This window comes from Cricetulus griseus (genome assembly GCF_003668045.3).
Source record: "Cricetulus griseus strain 17A/GY chromosome 1 unlocalized genomic scaffold, alternate assembly CriGri-PICRH-1.0 chr1_1, whole genome shotgun sequence".
NCBI classification, from domain to species: Eukaryota; Metazoa; Chordata; class Mammalia; order Rodentia; family Cricetidae; genus Cricetulus; species Cricetulus griseus.
In genome coordinates this window covers 164802532-164827052 of record NW_023276807.1, presented here as the reverse complement: position 1 = coordinate 164827052, position 24521 = coordinate 164802532, and the positions used below count along the sequence as shown (strand labels likewise).

Sequence of the window (24521 nt, the reverse complement as noted above, 5' to 3'; positions counted from 1 at the left end):
TGTTTTTAAGTTAGAGGTGCATCCTAAATGAACCTATTTTTATTATTGACATAAAGAAGAGATCTTCTTTCAATGTTCTCATTTTGTCTAATTGTATTTCAAATATCCTTAATGAACCAGCACAAGAGAATTATGGGTATTTTCCATTATATTATGGGGATTGACAATTTTTCAATTCATAAAAGAAGCCAGCATGGGTATTCTTTTCTCTGCGTTGTGGATTATTTTGATATCTGTTCCCCCAGGAACTCTTAGGCTGTGATGCTGAGCTGGAAGCTGATGGTCTGGCATAGCTGTCCCCAAAGTGACAGTAGTAACTGGAACTGCTCTTCAGTCATACTCCAATCTGAAGTCAAATCCTGTGTTAGTTGCTCAGTCTATGGGTGATGGTAGAAGTCCTAAAATAACTTAAGATACAATCCAATTATTTCTTATTTTGAAGATTGAACCCAGACTGTTACTGAATATCTCTGCTGGAAAAGGGTGATGATGCAAGAGGAAGAGTTTGTAGCTGAGAGGATGTGGTGCATGGCAGGCTCAGGGGTGAAGGTCCAGAATGCCAGCAGAGGAGGACGTTTACTTTTACTTTCAGAGACAGTGATGTCATAGGAGGCAAGGTGGCACAGCCTGGCCAGATGGGGACAGTCTTGGAAATTTGTATAAAATCAAAACCCATTTTCATCAGAATTATTTTTTTCCTCAGTGAAGGCAGAAGTAAAGTTCTTACATTGACTAGAGGCAGAGTTTATGGAAACCAGGCAAGAGAAGTGTGAAATAGATCCAAGAATGGTGGGGACAGATTGTTGTGGCCTGTAGTTACATAGATATAGCTAACCAGGTCTACATGGTACGCTTTGCTATTCATTCCCCACTTAGTTTCTTCTTCCGTTTTTTTTTTTTTTAAATATTTATTTAGGTGTATGAATGTTGTCTTCATGCATGGCAGAAGAGGGCATCATATCACATTATAGATGGCTGTGAACCCCTATGTGGGTACTGGGAATTGAACTCAGAACCTCTGGAAGAGCAACCAGTGCTCTTAACCACTGAGTCACCTCTTTAACACCCCAACAACCCTGCTAGCTTAGTTTCTTATGTGCGGATTAGGAATAAACAAAGTGCATTTAGGCAGCTCAGTTGTTCTATTTCTTCTTGTTTTGGTAGATAAGGCTCATGAGAATAAGACACCAGAATACTCATGATAAGGAATCACACACCAACTTGATCAACTAGAGAAGCAATAACTCCAGGGGACAGTGGTAATAACTTACCAAGGTCAGTGGCTTGGAGTCCCTTTTAAGGAATATCCAAGAAAGGTAGATGGGTGAAAGGGACTGACCTAAAAGAGAAGTGGTTATTAGAGAGTGGATGTGTGGCAGGAATGTTTAGGAACTTGTAGAATGAATGAGGTGTAATCACAAGTGGGGCTGCCTGATGTTCAGATGGGGTATATGGTTTTGAGACATGGTCAAGGTGTAGCAGAACTCATGGACTGAGGGGAAGAGAAGGGCACAGATGTTTGCTGTGTGAGCTGAGCATCTAAGGCCATCAGAGAGGAAGGAGGATCAGAAACCTGACACCGCTGTGAAAGAAAGCAGTACCTGCCCTTAGCCTCAGGCCAGTGCTGTGCAGGTTGGAAGAAAGACAGCACAGCAGAGGGGCTTTCAGAAGATGCTGTGATTTAGAGAGGAGGATTTAGGGTGGGCAAGGGCCAGGTGTCAGCTCTAGAGGGATAATGGAAAAACATGAGGCTGGCTAGGGCATGAGGGCTGGAGGTGAAGGAGGGAATGCACTGAGCACTGCATGGGGAATCACATAGAGGCAGAGAAGTGGAGTGGGGGTTGGGTAACATGGACCACGGGAAACCAAAGCTAAAGACATAGGAGCAAAACACTGGCATTTTTGTCGTGTTGTAGCTGTTAACACTGTGTTATGTTTAGAATCAGGCAGTTACAAAAGAAGCAACTTTCTTAGGCTCCTGGTAGGGAGACTGGAAGTCTAAGATTGGTCAGCCATGTGGGGAGGACCAAGAGCCAGAGGTCCTACCTTTCAAACATCTGTTGTCACAATAAGCAGCCTAGTGTTTCCAGAGCAAACTCATTTCCAAGGTGAAAACCAGCCTTGTCTGGAGAAAAGAGCATTAACAACATAATCACCTCCACAAGGCCCTACCTCCCAACACGGGAGGACCACCATTGGAACCCCAGAACTTGTAGAACTTGAAGATCACTCTTATGTGGTATATCTTCTGAGTCATGAGGAGGCATGGAGGGGACATTCTGGGAAGACAGGCTAGCAGGCTGTCTTGCATGGTCAGTGTTTCTGTTACAGGTGAGAAACGCCTTACACAGAGCCCATGTGTCTTGCTGTTTAACACTACATTTTCCCAATCCCTTACTCTCTAAGAAAAGTGACCTTGGCAGTGTGGGCTGGTCTCACCTGCTTGAGTCACATGGTTTAATTAAGAGTATCTTAATTAAAGTCCACTTCAATGTGGACTTCAGCCCTAAATGGTGTTCTAGAAAGGCTGTTTTAGCCAGTTTGACTTTCCATTTAGGTATGCTGCCCAGGAGACTGTTAACTTTCCAAAACAGCAAGAGGCCTTTCAGCTGGTCAGCTCTAACTCTCAACTCATTGCCCACCTGTGCAATCAAGAGGACCACAAAGAGAATTGTGCAATGGGCCTTGGGGATCCAGCCTTCCAGACATTTTTAACAAGGTGCCATTATATCCGGTGGTGGTGGCCACACATCTTTAATTCCAGCAATGTGTGGGGGAGAGGCAATGGCAGAATAATCTTCGTGAGTTCGAGGCCAGTGTGGTCTGCAAAAAGGGTTCCTGGACAGCCAGAACTGTTACATAGAGAAACCCTGTCTTGAAACAAACAAGTAAACAAAAAAGAAAAACAAGACACCACGACTCCATTATTTCAGGATTTCAGCTTGCCTACTTTCTTTGAATAACTGCCAAAGCAATACAGGTCCTAAGACTATCTCTCGGTCTCACGGTGTGTGGTAGAGTTGATGCACAGTGCAGATTAGCAGCATAGCCAGGCACATGGTTTGTATGACACTGAATAGGCTCCCTAACGTCTGCCCTTAAGGCACCTTTACACCTGCTGGGTCACAGGCAGCAAAGCTTCCCACCAACTCTCTTGTCCTTCCTGGTGACATTTTCCTTGTTCTCCAGGACTTCCAGAAAAGTCTTGGTTCTGTGGTGTCTTTATGAGCTTTAGCCTTGCTTACTTTCGTGGTGTATGGCCCATGATTTTTATCAGCAACTTGGTACCCCAAGGCATGCTGGACTATATCCTTGGGTACTTCGTTATATTTTACTCCATACTTTTAACATGCAGTGGCAGAAAGTGTTGATGAAGCACAGTTGCAGGTGTAACTCTCTTGATCTTAGGTCTAGTTCTGAGATGCCACTGTCATCATCTTGGAGCAGAAACAGAAAGGGTGATTTTGGTGCTCCTTCCCAGCTGTCAACCTCAGGCGAAGCTGGGGAGACATAAGACATTTGAGTCCCTGGGACTGGGTTGTCTTATGCTGGTGTCTGTGATGTGCTTTGGCTGCTGTCTGTGTTGTCAGGGAAGGTCCCAGCTTTAGTCTCCAGAGGAAACAATGTGAGGCTGGGAGCTGGCACTTTGCTAAGTAAGCACTCACTATGCAGTGCATTACCCTAACCAAATCAGCTATCTCACTCTCTCCTGACAGCAAAAGGACAGAGGAGGCACAGTTGTCTTTCCTACTTCAGGCTTATAAGTCTTGTCTCGCTCCTACAAAGTTTGTCTAGCTATGAATTGCAGGGCTAGGGTTTGAAGCTAGTCTCAGATCACAGAATTTACCTTCACCTTTCTAGATATTCACAGGAGACACCATGGGACTTGTGGCTGACATCACAGTCTTCAACACAACCCTGAATGACAAAGGCCACACTTTCCCTTCTGGGAACAATGTACATTAATAAATAGTTAGATATTCGTGGATTCATGTAAGATACAGTTAGATTTTTTAAACATGTAACATCAACGTTCCAGTTGCACAGACAATTCTATTTATAGTGTTCTCTCTAAAGTGTACCATATGATTTGACCAGTGAAGTTAATGGTATAGGCTAAACATCTGGAATCAAATTGTTTCTCTTGAACTTGTAATTTAGAATCATTTAGTTGCAGGACACATTAGTGTCATATTATTTATGATTTATTAAAGCTTGTCTGAGGATTCAGAAAGCAAAGTCAGTCTCAAGCTATAGAGTCGGGCAGTGTGGTACACACCTATAATCCTAGGACTCAGGGGACAAGGGCTGTTGGATCTCGTTGAGTTCAAGGCCACCAAGCTCACATGAGATTGAATCAGTCTAAAAGAGTAACAGAACTCACACCTTTAATCCCAGGACTCATGAGAGGTATTTAAGACAGGAACAAGGTCTCAGAGTTGGCATATATTTTCCAGCCACACTGAAGAGAGGCAGAAATCTGAGGCTTGGAGAAGAGCCCAGGATCAGCCCTTTCAACTTGAGGTAGAGAGAAGAGCTAATGGCTGGCTGCTTTGCTTTTCTCATCTTCAGCTTGAAGCTTGAAGCCCAATATCTGTCTTTGGGTCTTTTATTTATCATGCAACAAGACAATTTTAAGTCTGTGAATGGAGGATGTAGCAAGAATATTTAAAAATATTATTCAATGCACATGGGTGTTTTTTCTGCATGCTTGTATGTGCACCACATACATGCAGTACCCAAGGCAGCCAGAATAGGCCGGAATCTGGATCTGGAGTAACAGATGGTTGTGAGCCACCACATGGGTGCTGGGAACTGAACCCTAGTCTTCTGTAAGAGTAGCAAGCACTCTCAACTGCTATCTCTCCAGCCCCCATAAACAATTTTTTCATACTATCCAACTATTAATTTCTAATTCATTCTTATCCCAGTTTATAGTAGACATCTTCTAAGCTTTTAGTTGAAGCCCAGGTGGCCATGCTGCTCATGATATCCATGGCCACTGTGGCTGCCATCAGTTAGCACCATATCCCTCAGAAATCAAAAGTTGAAATAACAGGAGGGTTACTACATTTTCATTAAAAATTTCAACTCTGTGCTGGACTTCTATTTAGCATAAGTTGTAGAAAGTGAGAGGTTGCAGGCAGAGAAAATCCCAAACATCAGCCTGAGTGAGAGAAAGATGTCACAAAATGACATGCATTTAAGACAGGCTCAGGCAGATAGATTACCCATTTGTTGGTAGGTCTGGAGGAGGGGGCTGGAAGCCTGTGGGGTAAGGATGATTATGCATCGCTTCCCAACTTTCTAAGGGTGTGAAGAAATCCTCCAACAGCCAGCAAGATGTGCGGAGAGTTACTTCAGAACGGCAAGAAATGCACAACAGATGAATGCAGTTTTTTACCATTCCTTCCCTATACGGTGCATCCTGTGTGAGAGTTTCAGTCACATCTGTGATCTCCCAGCACAGCTGGAGGAGGAATTTTCAACAGAGCTTCAATGTCAGGTCATCACAGAAATAAAACGGCAAATAGAGCCAGGTGTTGGTGGCACATGCCTTTAATTCCAGCACCCGGGAGGCAGAGGCAGGCAGATCTCTGTGAGTTCGAAGCCAGCCTAGTCTACAGATCGAGTTCCAAGACAACCTCCAAAGCAATACAGAGAAACCCTGTCTCTCAAAACCAAAAAGAGAAAAAAGAAGAGAAAAATAAAAAAAGCAAATATAAGTGTGTGTGTGTGTGTGTGTGTGTGTGTGTGTGTGTGTGGAGAGAGAGAGAGAGAGAGAGAGAGAGAGAGAGAGAGAGAGAGAGGAGAGAGAGAGAGAGGGAGAGGGAGAGGGAGAGGGAGAGGGAGAGGGAGAGGGAGAAAGAGAGGGAGGGAGAGAGGGAGGAAGGGAGGGAGTATAGGTTTGAGCACCCATGTAGGTAGAGGCCAGAGAATAGGGTCAGGTGTATTCCCCCATTATATTTTGACCTATTCCACTGAGACAGCATCTCTCAGTGAGCCTGGAACTTGCTGCTTTTCAGGTAGTCTACTGGTGCATGGCAATGAAACTGTCCATCCTGGAGGGAGTCTCACTGAGACTCAGGAGGTAATCAATTCACAAGTTTCAGGAAGTCCCTGGAACTCAGATTCACAAAGCTCCTCCATTCCCAAGATTATACAACAGTGTGGACTGCTGAGGAGTGAGACCCTCTAACATGTGGCATTGTTTGCATGGGGTGCAGAGAACTCTGGGAACACATGACATGAGCTGTCATTTATGAGCTGCTGTTCAGCCTGGGGTGGGCTTCTCAGTGATGTAGCATTTGAGATGTCCATGCTCCCATAAGTCACCCCTCATATACACCCCCCAGTTAGTTACCCGGCTCTCCATGCTGTGTTTTGGTAGAACTATTACTTCGGTCTGACATTATTTCCCTACATGGGCTTTCATGTTGTGTCTCCCCAGAATAAGGCTCCTGTAACAGGGTTGGTGTCCAGCAAGCTCTGGCTTCCTCTACTCCCAGTTCTGAAGTTTTTGGTGTGAGGCCACACACACACCTGCATCTTTAAGTGGTTGGTGTGTATCAAAACTCAAGTGTGTGAGGCCACATCTGGATCTATATGTGGTTGGTGTGTATCAGAACTCAGGTCTCCGTGCTTACATGGCAAAAACTCACACTCACTGAACCACCTCCCCAGCCCGCACTGAAGAATTTAAAGAACCATTGACAAGTACCTGGTGAATCTACTATATTTTATAAAACTGTTTTACATTTCTCTTTTTGGTCATGGCAAGGTCTATTGGCACAAACAGCACAGCCACAAAGTATTCTTTTGACTTTAATAACTCATCTTATATATCTTTATATATTTATATTTCTTCTCATCTTCATTTCCTCAGCAAAAGGGGAAATAAAAATATTGATCTATAAAATAAGCGGATGATAACACGATGCCAAAAATAGCTTATGTTAAGTGCAAGGGGTGAAGCTTGAATGCAAGCTAAATCGCAACAACATATTGATTGATTCAACATTTAAATACGGGACTTGCAATAAAAAAAATCATCATTGAGATATGCGTTTTACTATTAGCTGACATTTTAAAGACTACTTTCTATACACATATCCAGTTGTAACACTTGACAGTAGCATTATGGAGCGCGATAGAACTTTGGTACACATTGCAGATATGGATAGTGATGTCTGTAAATGAGATTTCCTCATCAGATGAAGCTCTACACAGACTAGCCACCTGAACCCACACTGTTCCCCCATACTGTTTGCCCCCAAGTTCCCAGATTCCTCCCTGGAGTGGTCCAGGACATCGGAGAGAGGCTCACTGGATCCATATGGTGTTTCCTCTCTCACTTCTCCTGGGCTCCACTGTCAGATCTCCAAATGTGGAGAAAAATTGCTCCATCTCCTTCTGGAGCATGTCATTCCGTTTCTCGGCATCCTCTTTGGCTCGCTCAGCATTTCTCATCTTGATTTCTATCATGGTGAACTTCTTCCTTTCTTGATCCAGTTCGTCGTGGAGACTCAGCATTTCTGTTTCCAAAGTCAGATTCCGCTGTTCTAAGCTGCGGAGCATGGGAGGGGGAAATGAGAGACAAGTGAATGCCGTGTCTCTGAAAATGTGAGAGCGAATGAGCTCTGTTTTCTAAACTGTCTGCAGCATGTAGGAGATCATGCCCTGTGGAAGCATCAAAGCCACGCCTGAGAAGGTTTTTCTTGGTGCTATTGATTTACTATCTGCTACTGTGATTTAGTGCCACCGTCACAAATCTCTAGGACATCCCTGGGAAGTGCTTGCTTGTCAGCGCACACAAAGTGGAGACTCAAGTGTGTAGCACAGAGGGACACAGGCAGGGGCAGCCTCCTGCACACTGTGGCAAGTTGGCTTTACTGAATGGATGGCAAAGTGTGATGGAAGTGGAAGGAAAGGAGGATGATCACAAGACTTTCTAAGGAAACTGCTTCAGCAACAGTGAGAATCAGGCTACATACCCTGATTAGGATAGAGTTTTTTTTAAGAGGGTGTGGTCCTACTATATGAAAGGACCAATAGTAACCTGAATCGTAGCAGGGCATGGTGGCCCATTCCTTTAATCCCAACACTCTGGAAGCAAAAGCAGGTAGATATCTGAGAGTTTAAGGTCATTCTAGTCTACAAGTCAAGTTCCAGGACAGCGAGGGCTGTTAGAGAAACCACGTCATGAAAAACAAAAACAACAACAAAAAAAGAAGCCCACATGGTTGGCAGGAAGGTGGCAGTGGTGGGAGCTGAATAAACATCCTCCTGTCTGCTTTCTATTCACAGTGCTGTCCACAATTGTTAGCACTGATTTCCATTGTTCTTCCAAATTGTTAGTCTCTTACAGGACGTGGATACTTTGTATCTTTATAACCAGGCTTTGATAAGAATAGAATTTAATGAAGTTTCTTTGCAGTAGACATTTTCCTTGTGTTTGTGTATTATTATTTTAAAAGAGGAGTATTAGAATTTGGTCCTTGATGGCATGTATTTGCTAAAAGCTGACTTTCACTCTTCTTCTTTTGAGCTCAAGTATCACAGGGCTCATTCAACCAGTGGAACTTAAAAAACTGGATTACCTTAATAGCAATTAAAGACTGAAATTTCAATTAATTTTTTGTTTTGAAAAAGACAAGCCTTCTACGTAATCTGTACATTTGATCAGATAACAAGATATTTAAAATGAATTTGAAACTATCCTTCTTTTATAAGTAATTTGAATCCAAAAGCAAAGCAGAACAGAACAAATCCTTTCTACTAGTTGATAGCTAAGGAAGCTATTTGCAGCACACAATCAAATTTTCACTTAAGAGGCTAGAAGTGTGCTGGTTGTCACCCAGACCATACAATACAGTCTCTATACTCCCTAAAATAATTTTTGGACTAAATATGTTAAAAAAGCTGAAGCTTAAATGCCAAGTGTAACCCATGCAGAAACTGTATTTACATACACATATATCAAAGGTATTTGTGTTAAACATTTCCAGGAAGCCAAATGACTGAGCAGAAAACAAAAAGGAATTTCCTTAAAACAAACACATAACAATGCTGGATAATTTTATAAACATTTTATGAATGCTTTGTCAAGGTTAAAATTAAAGTAATAGTAGGTTCAGATATTGGGACCCAGGAATAAATGCAACATAAGATAATAGGTAGAAGTCTATAATAGTGTTAGCCCTATACTGAAGATTGGGACTCTGGTATATGAGAAGGCAAAAAGTATTAGTGGATTCAACTGAGATCTTGAGGCACAAGTTCTCTTTTCAAGGAAGGGAATAAAAACAAAGTCTAACTCATGAATTTCTACAATTGTCAAACTTGGATCTTTAGAAAAAAAGAATTACATTACTAGTAACCCGACCTGAAAGACACAGAGTGTCACATGGGCTAATAATTAAGGAAAATTAAACAAGAAGCAAAAGTTAAGGTGGGTGGGTAGATTAAGAATGTTCAATACACCTTAGTGAAGTTATGATGAGAGAAAAACTGAGAAGATGGGGAGATAAGATAGACAAGGAGGGGATCAGTGAAATAGATCATATTTAAAGAGTTACAGCCTTAGATCAATAATCAAGCATGTATTTTGTAAATGAAGAAATGGAAGAAATACATGCTAATTTTATAAGGAAAGAAACACTCCATCACAGTAGTATCAGAAAGGTGGACTTTAGGAGAAACCTTTACTACAAAAATGTCATTTATTTAATGATCAAAGGATTGATTATCAAGGGCATGAATGATCCTGAACATTTTGTAGGGCATTAAGTTATCCATTAAAAATCCTAACAGACTCATAAAGATGCACCGACAAGCCCAGAATAATGTTATGAGACTTTAAGGTATCTTTCTCAAAATTTCTACACACGTAGGTTAAAAATCAGAGAAGTACAGATTTATGTGGTCTGATTAACAACTATATGTGACTGTTATACACAGGTATATATTTCAGTTGTATACAGTATCCTGAACTAATAAGAGAATAGATTCATCAGACCAAATAACAGATATCATAGAAATGAATTTCTTTGAGTACAACTCATTATTTTCTAAGAACACGAAGTTGGAAGCTGGGGCAGAGATGGACTGGAATTAACAGTAAACTCATACTCATGTGTTTGAAACTGAAAACAGTGCACAGCAGTGACTGACAGACAAAATGTAATATTCCACCACTCATCCTGTTGTCTCCATCCATCCATAGTATTGATGAGGTGGGGTTAAAAAAAGAATTAGAAGAAAAGTGTGTAATTCTGTATAGCAATGACAGGGAAGTAATGAATAACCCTTGCACATCCCATGTTCTGGGTGTGAAACAGCCCTGCCAGTCCTCTCCCTTGGCTTGGCAGTGGGAGAGAAATGACACTCTCTTTGAAAGTTCTGCTGTTTGTAAAGCTGTCTGAAACCCTCTATAGATCTCATAACACACATCTATCAGATTTCTAGAAATGAACAAACCCATAAGATGACAATCTGTTTTTAATACCACCTGTTATTACAATGCTAGGGAGAAAACTACAAAACCTCATTTTCTTCCAATGAAGCTCACAGAAAGACTTTGGCAGGGGAAGTAATTTTCCAGTCCCCTAAGCAGTATTTTAATTTATATTTAATTATCCATAGCTTATGAAAGTGTGCTATCTTTTGTTTTGTAATTAATCATTAGATGGGAAACATATTACAATATGTTACATTCAACTGTATATATCATCCATTTATCTATCATCTTTGTATGGAAGACATATACATATATATTGCATCATATAATTTCATAACTAACTGTGGGGTTTGGAGCAATCAAGGAAGTTGATGAAATTCAGATTATTGATGACCTTAGCAAGCAATTCATGAAGAGGATCTCCAATAAACATGGCTTGGACCTGGGTCAGCCATGCCTTGTGGTGCCCTGACTTCTCCTGGCCCAATAACTCAGCATTTGTTTGTTGCTTTACACTGCACTAAAAGAGCATAAACTTAAACTGTTTATAATCCTATGACCATGGCAGGGTTGGGTGATCTTCAGGTCTCTAGCATAAGGGTTTGTCCATGAGTCCTGGGCTCCAGTATAGATGGGGCACTGACAACCAAGAACTCAGTGGCCACAGAACACAACTACTGGCCCTTGACTCACCCAGTCTGCTTCCCCATGGAAGCTGCTAAGCAAAACTTGTGCCCTGGCCATTTATAGGAGAGTGCAAGTTGCTATGAAATAGATTTTAACACAACTACACTCTCATGAGAATGTATCTTATACCTTGCTTAGACCACATTTCCCTATGTTAATCGACTTTGTGTCTGCTCTTCTAAGTCTCTACAGATTCCCATTTCAGAGTAAAAGTCGGGGCTTGAAAATGAGCCCTGCAAGTCCTGTGTCACCTTGGACCTGTCATCTCTCAGAGCTCATCAGCTTCTTCCCAGTCTGAGACAGTGGTGAGATAAAAGTACTCTCTCAGAGTTAAATGGTGAAAAACGAAAATAAAACTTTTCTTTGCTTTTTAAATTTCAACCCAACACTTTACCCTACTTCTTGTTTGACTCTAATCCTACGCATATCTTACCAGTGAAAGCAGGAGGTGATTGTCCTATCCTTAGGTCTCCTCTACTATAGACAGGGACATTGAATTGATGAGGACCTTCTCTTGTGTCAGAAACAAGGTAAGTGATTTCTTGTGTGCTTTTGAGGTAGATGGTGCCTAACTTCCACAACATTTTACAGCTGGCAACCAGTAAATGGAGGAGCTGAGCTCAGATCTCCTGGGTGGACCATATTTGGTCCCATACGACTTAGTATCAATGTAGGAAGTTGTCGCCACCCTCTGGTAACTAATGATTTCCAAGCTTACTCACCTTTTTATCCTGGACTCATATTCGATCTTCTGCTTGGTCATTTCCTGTTTCAGGCTGGAAACTAAACTGTGAAGTGCACTGTGGTTGCTGGTGTTGTTGCCGACAAATGTCTCACTGTTGTCACTGCTGCTGGTGGCACGGCTACTTCGGCCACCCACACTCCTGCGGTCATTTTTGCTTTCATAGTCCCCAGGATGAGAAAGGTCATCCTGTGGGGGGCCATCTAAAACAGGGTCCTCAAAGTTCCCACCATAAAAGTCTTGCTCTGGGCAGGTGGTGGTAGAGGAGCGACAGGAATTGGAGTTCTCGGGGAGGGAGATCTCACAGGAGGAGGTGGACCATGTGGCACTGTCCACGCTATGTTTGTCATCGAGGTTCATCAAGGAGAACTGCTGATGGACATTGTCATAGGTGGAGAGCCTGTTGTGCTGGCCTGACTCTGTAGTCTGTTCCTTCTGTTTGTTGTCTCGCAGGGTCACATAGCCATTGGGCAGCCAACTCATGCTTCGGCCATTCAAGGGGTTCCCTAGTGTGTCAGTGTTCAAAATACCCATGCGGACGGTTCCGTTCTGCACACTGTGAGTGCCCATTTTGGTACCAGAGCTCTTCAGGGAAGAGGTCCTTCTGGCCTGTAAACTCCCATTAGGGGTGGTCTGAGTTTTCTCGACACCTTCTGCATTGCTGCTGCTGAAAGACCCGTTGGTGACTATCCCGCTACCCTTATTGAAGGCAGGGTTCTTTTTGACCATGAGAGGGGGGCTCCTGGAGACATCCAGCTTGTGAATACTGTTCCTTGGGCTGTTGGTTTTGCTGCCTGATAGAGCTGTGGGGGATCCATTGTCCATACTGCTTCTCTGGGGTGATTCAGGCTTGTCCCATGAGCACCGTCTGCCGGGGCTCTCCTTGGTGTTATTGTTTTCCTTGTTCTGTAACTGACCCATGGTAGCTTTCTTATGAGCATCATTGTTGTTGCTGCTCAGTCCATCTTGGGGCTTGCTTTGTAGCTCTGAGTCCGTGGGGAAGAGACGGTCATGTTTACTAATCATCACTGACATTAACTGCTGGACCACCACAGTGCCTGTAATTACACAGAAAATAAAATAGAGTTGAGTGGGGGTGGTTTTGATGTATTTCCCACTTTTGAATTGGACTCTTGAGGGAAGATATTTAAAAGAAATTTACTATGACTATTACCAATAACAACTTATATTGTTATTGAATATATATTAACAATAGAAGCTAAAGTTTCTTGAGCATCTAGTCTGTGCCATGAACTGTACAAATATGGATACATATGTATGCATGTATGTATGTATGTATGTATGTATACTATGTACCTACACACATAGTCACTATTACATTATTTTAAAGATTAAGCATCTTGACTTGGGTCACAAACTGGGTCAGATTCTGGCCTTGACCTCAGAGTAATATGTTTTAGAAAATGGACTTTATTCCGTATACAACATTTATTGGAAGTTTACCATTTCTAATAGTGAAAATGCTTAAGAAGGGCCATGTTGACTTAACCCACCGCTGTTGCTCTAGTATTGTGTTTAAATAGAGTCTATGGTCCATTATTTTTTTTTTACTACAATAAGGCAATAAAGTTCCATGTGACTTTTGTCATTAAAAAGATTTAGAGCTAAGGAACATTGGATATAATGGTAGAGTGAGGATCTCTACAATTCCTGTTTTCCATAAAAGCACTAGCAACAATTTTTAGAATCAACTTTTTCAGGATTCTGGAAATTAACTTAAAAAATTAAGTATCTTAGAGAAATCTTGAAGGAAGGAGGAACTCCATGATATTTTAAGTGGTTTGGGTACTAATGGATATTGGTACCCCTTCATCATAACTTGAAAATTAAAAATCCACACTCCTTGTAACAACCAACAGTCTTGCAGCCACTGCAATAGGCAGAATTGTATTGGAAGGAAGCTCAAAGGTCTGTCATGGAGAAATGCCATCATTTGACCTCTCTGGGTTTCCCCCTGAAGACCCCATACCTACTAGGAGCTTGCTTTAGGTAATTTTTTCAATTAATTACATAAAACATGTCAAAACCATCCTTCTCCTCTGAATCAATGAGTAACAGTTAAGACAGACAAACACTTAACCAATCCAGACATTAAAGGACAACACTTGAAAAAAAAGGACAACCCTGGGAATAAAACTGTGATGTGGAGAGTTTAGATGGCAATGATCTCACTTACGGATATGTTCCTGCAGTGGAAAGAAGTGAGAAACCTGCAGATTCCCACCCCCCCCCTCTGGCTGACCTCGAGGCACAAGCAGACACTGAAGGCAGGGTGAACTTTTGCCCTGCCTGTCTAGCTGATGTTGACTTGGCTCATCGGGTACATAGAACCTGTGATAGACATAATGACTCTTGGTTCCAGGCACTTACACAAATCTCTACCCACTCACAGACAACTAAGCCCAAAACATACAACCTTCAAAAGTTCCACATAAGTAAAAGGATGGACTTTATGGAATTGTTATAAAGACAATGAACAACGGAAGCAACAAGGAAGGAGAATCATATCCAAGGTCCCAGCATATTAACAAACATATTCACTTCTCAACAACAACAACAAAAAAGAGATGTTCAGAGGGTAAAGTATCACTGATTCACTGGGGATAAAAAGAGCCAACTCCTGGGAAGTTCAAGCATTGCAGTTACTAGAAAAAGCTTTAAGTCAGCTAACTGGTCTAACTAGGAGCAACAACCCAATGTGCAACATGGCTGCCATTTCACTTAAAGCAACACCTCACCTAGATATTTAAATCCAGTCTAAATAGGAAAAATGTCATGTCCATCTGTGTCCTGCACTATTTCTGTGATGGTTAATTCAAAATTAATTAATACTTCCAGTGTGACAGGGTAGCTGCCAGACCAATGTTACTGGGATTTATGGTTCATAAACATCAATGTGCATTTCTTGTTAAAAAGCAGATTCTAATTGCAACAGTCATTGAGTAAAATGTGAGATTTTATGCTTCTATGTAGGTTCCATGTGACAGAAGCAAGAGCAGTCTAGAAACAGTGACAACTTCAGGACCTGCCTGGATACACTTTCATTTACCCCTAGATGACTCCTCTGTGTCTGAGAGACAAGGTAATGAGTGGGGACATTTCAAGAATGTCACAAATAAAGTCTCTTTAAAGTCTATGAGATAGGGTGCAACACTTTTCAGATGAAAAGTGGGGTTGGGAAAGGTTAACGTCTTTGTTTAAGGTCACAGATGGAGAATGACCAAGGTAAAGTTTAATATCCAGTCTTTTGGTTCCAAATTCTGCATCTATCTAGCACATGCCAATGCTAGGATTTAATAGTGGAGCGACAATAACTAAATCTAGGCCAATTCTAACAAGGAAACTAAAGACAATTATTCATTGAATCACCATCAATTGTAACAGCATTGCAGGCTGAAAAAACAAAACAATGAAAATGCTTTGTAGGGTATATACAGCTTCTGTTTCTTGGTAATCTCTGGATCTTTAGGCACATTTTCAATGCAGTGGGTCTAATGTAAAAATTTCAAAGAAATTTAAATGGCCTGGACTGGGGAAACAACTCAGCAGTTAGGTTGGTTCCAAGCGCCCAGATGTGTGGCTCACAACGGCCCATAACTGCAACTCTAGGGTAGGTGACAGCCTCTTCTAGCCTCTGCAGGAAACTGCATGAGCTGTGTGTGTATACATAAAGATGTAAGCACATGCATATATGTGGATTAAAATAGAACATAAATATTTAAAGTGGTCCTCAACCCTCTCACCACTGAAATCAGGAGCATGACACTGGCACACTTGCTTGTGTGACAGGCACAGCTTTGAGGATTTACAGCTCATACGGCATATGGCTTTGCCTAGTATTTGGGGAAAACTGAACCTCTTCTCCCATAACTGGAATGTTAGCATTTGAAGCTTCGCTGCTTTTTATTGTAGTTATGGATCTGGGAGGCATTTAATTAACTGAACAACAAATTTCCTGTTTCTTCAAGATGAGCTTGCAAAAATCCAGAATAAAGTGTGCCTGCCACAAGGCAGAGTGAGTGTCAAGGTCCCACAGATTCAGAATGTTCTTTCTTGTGTGTTGGGACATTTCCCTACCATCTAGTCTCTGGGGTGAGAAATGGCAATAGTCTCCTGCAAAGTGATTTTCAATTTTGTAACTGGTAGTGAGGACATGTGCCTGCTACCCCATGAACTAGACCTGTTTCCTTCCCTCCACTCCTCTCTGTCATTTTCTTTCTGAGAATATTAGTGCAGGATAGCCAGCCCCAGTAATGATGTCCAAGCATCTGTAATCACCAGCCTACTATGCAGAGTCTAAGCTAACTCTGGAATCACACTGAGCTGCACAGTCCAGCAATTCCCCTGTGGCTTATATCATTTTGTGCAGGTTAAATTAAAAAGCCATATCCAGGCAGTTTTCTTTATAAGCATTGGCTAAGAATTTAATTTTCCTGTAAGGATACATAGGCAGTATTTTATATAATATAATTTTGAGTTATACTTTTGCAGCAAATACCTATACAGCTGTCATTTCTACATCCAAAGATATCCAATGAGTTATGACAAGTGTACATAGTCCTGGAAAAACTACCTAATTATGATATGGGTAATTTCCCCTGTGCCCTTTTGCTGTCAACCTCTTACCCACATCTCCCACCCATAACTACTATTATAATTTCTATGACTACAGTTTTGCTTTTGCTGAAACTTAATATATAAATGCAATTATACAGCTGTTCTAGTTTCATTTCTGTTGTTGTGCTAAAATACTCCAAAAAAAAGCAACTTAGGAAAAAATGAAATTTTTTAAGCTCACAATTCTAGGTTATATTCCATCATAGCAGGGAAGTCAAGCAGGAGAGTCACAAGAAGTCACATCACATCTGCCATCAAGATCAAAGAGAAAAGAGGCATGCATGTGTTGTGCTCTGCTAGCCATGTCCATGGGGTCAAGATCAGGGGGAAACGAGGCATGAATGTGTAGTGCTCTGCTGGCTTTCTCTGCAGTTAGATTCCAGGGCCCCATGTCAGGGAATAGTTCCACCACTTCCAGGCTGGATCTTCCCACATCAATCATAGCAGCCCAGAGAGACTCCCATAGATGTATGTGCACAGGGCAATCTGATCTAGGGTATCTTCTATTGAGGGTTCTTTCTCAGGTGACTCTAGTATGTCAGGTAGAGCAACTACCACAGCAGACTTTTGTGTCCCAGGTCTTTCTCAGATGACTCTAGGATGTCAAGTAGAGCAACTACCACAGCAGACTTTTGTGTCCAGGCATCTGAACTTTAATTTTTTGTTCTTAGGATTTCAGTCTATAAGATATTACTTTATTGCCTTTTCTCTTCTTCTAATTTTTGTTAAATGTGTTTTTTAACATTTTCGTATATGTATATAATCTGTTCTGGTTATTTCCACCTGTACCTTCTCTAATCCCACTCCCACCATGGTCAATTTTTCCTCTTTTACTCAATTCTCACACTCATCTCTTTCTATTCTATTTGGTGACCCTCTGAGTCATATTGGTTTTATCTGTGGCCAGACAGGAAACATTTTTTTTTTTTTGAGACAGGGTTTCTTCGTGTAGCTTTGGAGCCTATCCTGACACTCACTCTGGAGACCAGTCTGGCCTCAAACTCACAGAGATCTGCCTGCCTCTGCCTCCCAAATGCTGGGATTAAAGGCATGCGCCACCAACGCCCGGCGACAAGAAACATTTTTAAGTCTATTAAATTCTTTAGATATGATTAAATTCTCTAGATTGTTTTTTCCTTAAACCATGATGCTAACTTGTATTTCCCTAATATCAGAGAAAAGAGTTAAGCTAAGGTGATAGGCACATATTCAGTGGCTTTGTCTCTCACACTCAAAATGTAGAATAAGAATCTTAGGACTTTCAAGAAAGGAAGAGCCTCATACGTGAGCTTATTATTTTATTTGGGACTAAGTACACTCTGAGTAAAACTAAAACTAAATATACTTCTTCCAAATTGCATATTAAGCTCTGAGATGTTCAATTGAGTCATTTTTGAAAACTGTGACTATAGTGCCCACAAGTGAAAGAAGAAAGTCATCCAATCTTTAAGGTTGGTAGAAGTAAATAGAGGTAGATTATTAATGGAAACAACATGAAAAGTTTTGCAACTTGAATAGTAACAATCCCTTTAGGTTTCAACAAGTAAATAATAATAATAGTACTGTTATATAAAACGTCAAATTTGTCTACCATTTGAAATCATTGAATCTCTTTAGGCTCACAAATACTTATTAACTAAAAGTGACCTGACAATTGCACTAGACTGCAAAGTGAATACTGTTCCCAGTTCTGTCTGCTAACTTTCAGGTGATAGACTGATCTACGCAAGTTCCTTTGTTACTGAGTGCTATCGTGGAATCATTTTACAGTTGTATGTCAAATAACGTGAAGAAAGCTCTGTCTTCTCAAAAGAAAATATTTTACATTTAAAGAATAATCAGAGTAAATTAATGGAGAAACTGTGGTCTCACTTATTTTCTTAGTAGTTTGCTGAAGTGAGAATAGGTTGAAGCCAACCAGGAGGCTCTTGATACTTTTCCTGGTTAGGACTCAAGGTAATTGTCATTTGCTTACCCTCCATTATGGTCAAAGGGTCTTCCACCTTTGGGCGCAGGATGTTAGGACCAAAGACAGTTGCCAAGTTCTGTGCGCTCATCTTGTTAACTCCTGCATAGGACTGCACTTCATCCAGGAACCTGGTGGTGGCAAGATTACCATTGAAACAGCGAGATTCAATTTCTTAGTGGAATAAAATGGATCATTGGGAAATGTATGAACTGAAATATACTCAAAGATGACTACAGAAACAAAACTATATGGAGATTCAAACATCTCTCACTGCAATGTATTGAAATTACAGTGCAAATGATGAGACATCAGGTTTTTGGAACTATATCAAAGAACCTCTCCAGCGTGGTGTAGTTTTGTCTCCACTGCCTATTAAGTGTATAGTGGGAAATTACCAATATGTTTAGATGTTGCTGTGGGGTTTGAGAGTCAAGGATATGCATTCCTTTCTGTTGTGGTTTACATGAACCCACCACAAAGGCTCTTGTTAAAGGCATTTGACTCTGTTGGGAAATGATGGAGCCCTCAAAGATGAAGTCTAGTGGGAGGTTGTAGTCACAATGGGGGTGTCCTTGAAGGAGACAGTGAGGAGATTCAGCCTCTAATGGATAACAGGGAGGAGAGAGAGAGGGGAAGACAGAGATACAGAGACAGAGAGAGAGAGAGAGACAAACACACACACACACACACACACACACACACACAGAGCACATGAAACTGGGAGGGAATAGGGAAGAAATTGGAGGGAAGGGAGTTTAGTGGACCTGATTAAACACATAATATCCACTTGTGGATTCTCAAACAATAAAATAATCAAAATGTCAAAAAGAACATAACACACGTACACGCACATGCACACGCGCGCGTGCACGCACGCACGCGCGCACGCACACACACACACATAGAGGGGTAGGTGTAAAAAGACAGAAGGTAGAAAAACCTCAGTCCTTGTTCTCTGAGCAACTGTAGCTAGGCCTGACTTTAAAGACATTTGTGAAGAAATGATAAATCTCCTGGGTGTTGTACTAACTGAAGAAAAATGCAGTGATCTGAGATGCAATAAGCAAAGGCAGCACATGGCCTACCAATAAAAGATACTTGAAGATTTAAAAACAACCTTGGTCACTAAGCAAATGGCTTTGTCCCATGTTTCTTCCTTGTTATCCTGCATCATGGCAGGAGCAAAGCAACAGGACCGATCGACAACGAACTGAACATCTGATACTCTGAAACTGAAACTAATCAACCATTTATTATTTAAAGTTGATTAGCTAGGGGTATTTTTTACAGTAATAAAAAGATGACTAGCATGCTCCCAATGTCTTGGATATTATTTATATACACAGTAAGAGAATGGTATATGAGAGCATCTGGTAAAAGCCATGACTGCATAGAAGAGGAATCACTATTGTCATGGGGGAATTTGTGAGCTCCAACTATAATCTATTAAAATGTAAGCACAAACATTTTGGGAATGAAAATGTCAGTTCTATTGGTGAAAAACTGTAAACACATATATATCAACTTACTAAGTGATAAAGAATAAAGGGTACCAAATAGCGCAACCTCGGGTACGTTTCAGTAGGAAAACTGTTCTGTTTGGAGCACCCACAATGGCTGGATCACAACTATTCCAGCCCCAGGCTACCCATCTTTCTCTGGCTTCTGCTGTCACCATGTATACTTGGAACATGCATAGATGACATTCACACATATACCTAAACATTTTAAAAATAAAGCTTTAAAAGACCGCCTAAGTGTTTCAAGTGGAATATTTTTATTTCATTCAGACTTGCAGTAGATTCAAACATGCTAATTTTCCCACTTACTTGAGGAGGTAAACTTCTCTTGCCTTGCACAATAACCCGAGTGAATTAAAAATTCCTGGATGAAAGCTTTTTGTGTTTGTAAATATGTGTTGGTTAAAACATGTCTTGCTTTTGGAAGGTGTGAAGTTGAAAGTCCTACCTGACTCTAAAGGCAGCAATCACTAGGAAGAGATCTGATGGAACTCCCTCTTACATTGTCTGTGAATGCCACAGTGCCCAGTCCCCTGAACCTCATAATGACTGTGTGACATATCTGGTTTCACTACTTCTTTATACTCAGAAAATGAGGGAAATTTGCATAAAGGTGTAGAAGAAAATAGTCCATGACAGACTCGGCCTTCCCAAACCGACTTCCTCATCAGAAGGCCCACATGTGGCTCTCTTAAAAGAACCCCACAGATGACTGATGAAAGCCTGGAGGGATATATCTTTAATGTCTAGATGTGAGAGCCATTTTAAAACCACCACATTAACAATCAGGTGAATTTGAATGCACAGGAACTCCTTGAGATCAACTTGTCAAATTTATTAATTTTCTGTGAGACTAAGCTGGATGCCCAGGTTGTTTTATTCATTGCTACATGTAAATTACCACCAAATTAAATATAATGCTGTCTGGTTTAACTTTGTGTGGAGGGAAGTTCTTACCTGCAGATATACTTCAGGAGGTTGTAGTTAACCACGGGCAAACTCTTCACTTGCTTTGTTAATTCCTTCACACCCTGAGTATAAACAAGAAAAGAAGGAATGGATGTTATCTTATCTGTTTTAGTCTTGAGATTCAAGCAAATAGGAAATAGCCATACAGGTTTTCTGGCTGTTATTATTACTTTTTAAAACATAGTCGTGGGATGACCCTACCCTGGAAATGTTCCCCTATCACCAATGAACAATTTAGAAATATTTTCAAAGATGCACAAATATTTTAAATACCTTTATAAATACAGTCACATATTGCATGATAACATTTCAGTGAAAGACAGTGGCCCAATAGACTCTACCATTCAAATATGCCATGTGGTTTCTGCATAATAAACCAACTGCTTAGAGACACATTCCTCAGAGCTGCTGTGTAATATAAGGCTACTATTTTAGAAACAGTTTTAAAAGTGAGGCTGATTTAACATTGAAAAATTTCTTTATAGTTGACTTGAAAACAGAAGATAGCTTCATTTGCAATAAAGGTATCTACAAAAAGAAAACAAACAAACAAACAAACAGGTGAACATGCACAGAATCTCAACACACGTGTGCCTGTTGGCAAGCACCTCTCTGCATGGGACATGTCCAGTACATGTCTACATCACATCATTGGGGGTAGGGCACTGGGATGGCTCATTCAAGGGGTTTTCACAAAGAATTAATGTCTGTGGTGTTGACGATTGTAGAGTGTCCTCTAGCATAGAAGGGCCACAAAAAGGTCAGCTGATAATGGGGTCTGATTTATTCTCTCTTTACATGGCCAGGCAGTATGTATTTTAGGTTTCACAAGACAGATGGCCCCTGTTACAACTACTCAAGTATTCTCTTGTGGTACAATGGAAGCTCCTGAAAGTGTTATGAAACACAGAAGACAAAAGTGTTTAGGAACAGAAGAAGCAGTTCAGGTCATGAATATCAAGACTGCCACTGGTGAAAAGGACACACTTTTCAACAGTCTTGAGACCATTGAATGTCTATGTGAGGAAGAGTAAAGTTGACCCTTCCTCCAGCCGCAGACAAGAATGGACTCCTCATGAGAGCTGAAGTAACAGCCTCCAAAGAGCATGTAGAACTAAAATCTTTACAATTTTCCATTAAACAAAAGCTTCTGGGCCATGAAACAAAAAGTAGGAGCAATAAACATGGATAAATTACATTTCATAGAAACTGTTAAAAAAAAACCTTCTGATACAAAGTTTTTGATGAACTAAAACATCTTGAAAGTGAAGAGTTAACACATGGAATAGGAGAACTATTTTCAAATCATATACGAATATGATTTATATATAAACTGTATTTACAGTTCAACAATAATAGACAAATGAGCTGGGCATTGGTGGTGCATGCCTATAATCCCAGCACTCAGGAGGCAGAGGCAGGCAGATCTCTGTGAGTTCGAGGCCAGCCTGGTCTCCAGAGAGAGTGCCAGGACAGCCTCCAAAGCTACACAGAGAAACCCTGTCTCGAAAAACCAAAAAAAAAAAAAATGGACAAATGATGGCTTTCCATACCTGAAGATTCAACCAATTGTAGATTAAAACTATTAGAAAAAGTTACTTCTGTACTAAACATGGGAAGACTTTTCCTAAAGAGCCCTAAAATTACTATTTGTAGAACCACTGTTTTATATTAGCTTTTAGACATATCTAGAAGTGATTTAAAATATACAGGAATTTGTGCATAGGTTATACAAATAATACACTTTTTATGTAAAAGACACAAATATCACAGGCTTAGATATCCTCGGGGAATCCTGGAACCAAGCCCTTTAGGGATTAGGATGCCTGACACTCAAGTAAAACATAGTGCAGTCTAACTAGATAGTTCTCCAAAGAAAATGCAAAAATAATAAAACAATAGATGAGAAGATAGTATCATGAGTCATAGAAAACACATCATTCGACCTCAGGGACCCACCACTTCTCATGTGGAAGAGTTTATGATAAGTAGATGTCAGTGTTGTAATTTAAGAAAAGCAGCACAAGACAGAAAGACACCCTGGGACAGGGTTCAAGGAGAGGGTTTTTTTTTTTTTTTAAATTAGGGAAAGGATCATAAATTGAACAACAACAACAAAAACCATCACAGATATCATGAATATGTGTTTATGCAGAAGCGGCATCAACTTACTGCTTCCTCCTCCTTGCTGAGCAGCGTGGCACAGGACAAAAAATCTTCATACTTTGCATAAGGAATGACCGGCTCTGGGAGTTCTCGGAGATATAGTTTCAGCAGGGATGCCACGGTGTGGACGTCTGTGTTGCTGCAGAGACAGAAGTTTGGAGACATCCTTTGGCATGAATTTACATATTTCTATTTATTTTTTACCAAATGTATTTCTAAGAAAATGGTGTCCAAGTCTGCAGTTGAATCAACTGGTCCAGGTTTCAGGGAGCACAGGTTGTCATAATGTCCAGTAGATGCCACTACGGGTGGCAGTAGAGGGACTCTAAAGGATACCAAGTCTCCAGTCTGGTTTCAGAACATTTAAAAGGTCAAGCATTTTTGTAGCATGTATAGCTAACAAAAAACAAAAACATCAACTTTGGGAAATAATAAGAATATATCAGGTTATAAGGAAAATAAGACAATTTACAAAAACCTCTGTCAAGTTTGTACAAGTATGAATGCATATATTATTTCTGATTTCTCACTTCATCTTCAAAAGATTAAAATTATTTTCAGGAAGACACAAACAAGTCATTTCTGATATCTGAAACTTAGCATGCACTAACAGTTTAAGCACAGCTTGTTTTGAACATGACCGATTTTGCTAATTCCTTGTCTAGTATAAAATACTCATGAGTTCTTATAACCCGAGAAAGACAATGCTGTGAACATTTAATATGAACCTTCATATAACTTTCATAATTTGTCTTTGGCAGAATACCCAGATTGGCAGGATAATCTGCAAGAAGGTTGAATTGACTCACACTTTTGTGTTTGCGTCTCCCATTTTTTGTTAATCTATAAAGACAGTTGATAGTGAAGACAAGACTGGTGCTTGGCATAGATATCAATGCGATGTAGTATGCAATATAACAATGCAATGTTTATATATGCATTTATATAGTGGAAGGAGAGAAGAAGGAAGCAATTGGAAGCTAATCCCTGCCATACAGGAAGAATGGAAGCAAACCATCAGAGATCTGGAGGAAGTCAGAGCTTGCACATCACTCTCAGGCTGTGGGAGTACAAGGGAGCTAACCCAAGGAGGATTCTGCTGGGGGAGATAGGACACAGGCCACTCTCAGGCTGTGGGCTACCCCCCAGAGGTCTCTGTTGGGGAAGATGGCTCATAGGCACTAGGATGTCCTGCCTGGTGAACATGCTTTTATTCCAAAGATGACATGTGTGTAGAGTCTCTACAAAAACCATACAAAGTAGGACAATGTGCCGCCAGGCTCTCAGTTGATTTTATTCTATATTTACTGCACACCTACTTCATATTGTGTTATGTCAAAGACTTCAGGGTTTAAGGAAAAGGCATTATTC

At 40.7% G+C, this 24521-nt stretch overlaps 1 protein-coding gene across 8 annotated transcripts in view; it reads right to left on the bottom strand.

Annotated features, from left to right (window-relative positions):
* Window positions 1-6718: 6718 nt before the first annotated feature.
* Arhgap24 (Rho GTPase activating protein 24) overlaps window positions 6719-24521 on the bottom strand; it is a 363589-nt gene continuing 345786 nt past the window's right edge. For all 8 annotated transcript variants that reach the window (XM_027388508.2, XM_027388510.2, XM_035452655.1 and 5 more), the window contains 5 exons: window positions 23157-23289; window positions 20973-21046; window positions 18502-18623; window positions 11869-12946; window positions 6719-7567 (listed from right to left, as the gene is read on the bottom strand). In XM_027388508.2, the coding sequence (XP_027244309.1) occupies window positions 7324-7567; window positions 11869-12946; window positions 18502-18623; window positions 20973-21046; window positions 23157-23289 (1651 nt within the window). In that variant the 3' untranslated portion in view covers window positions 6719-7323. The remainder of the gene's footprint in view (window positions 7568-11868; window positions 12947-18501; window positions 18624-20972; window positions 21047-23156; window positions 23290-24521) is intronic.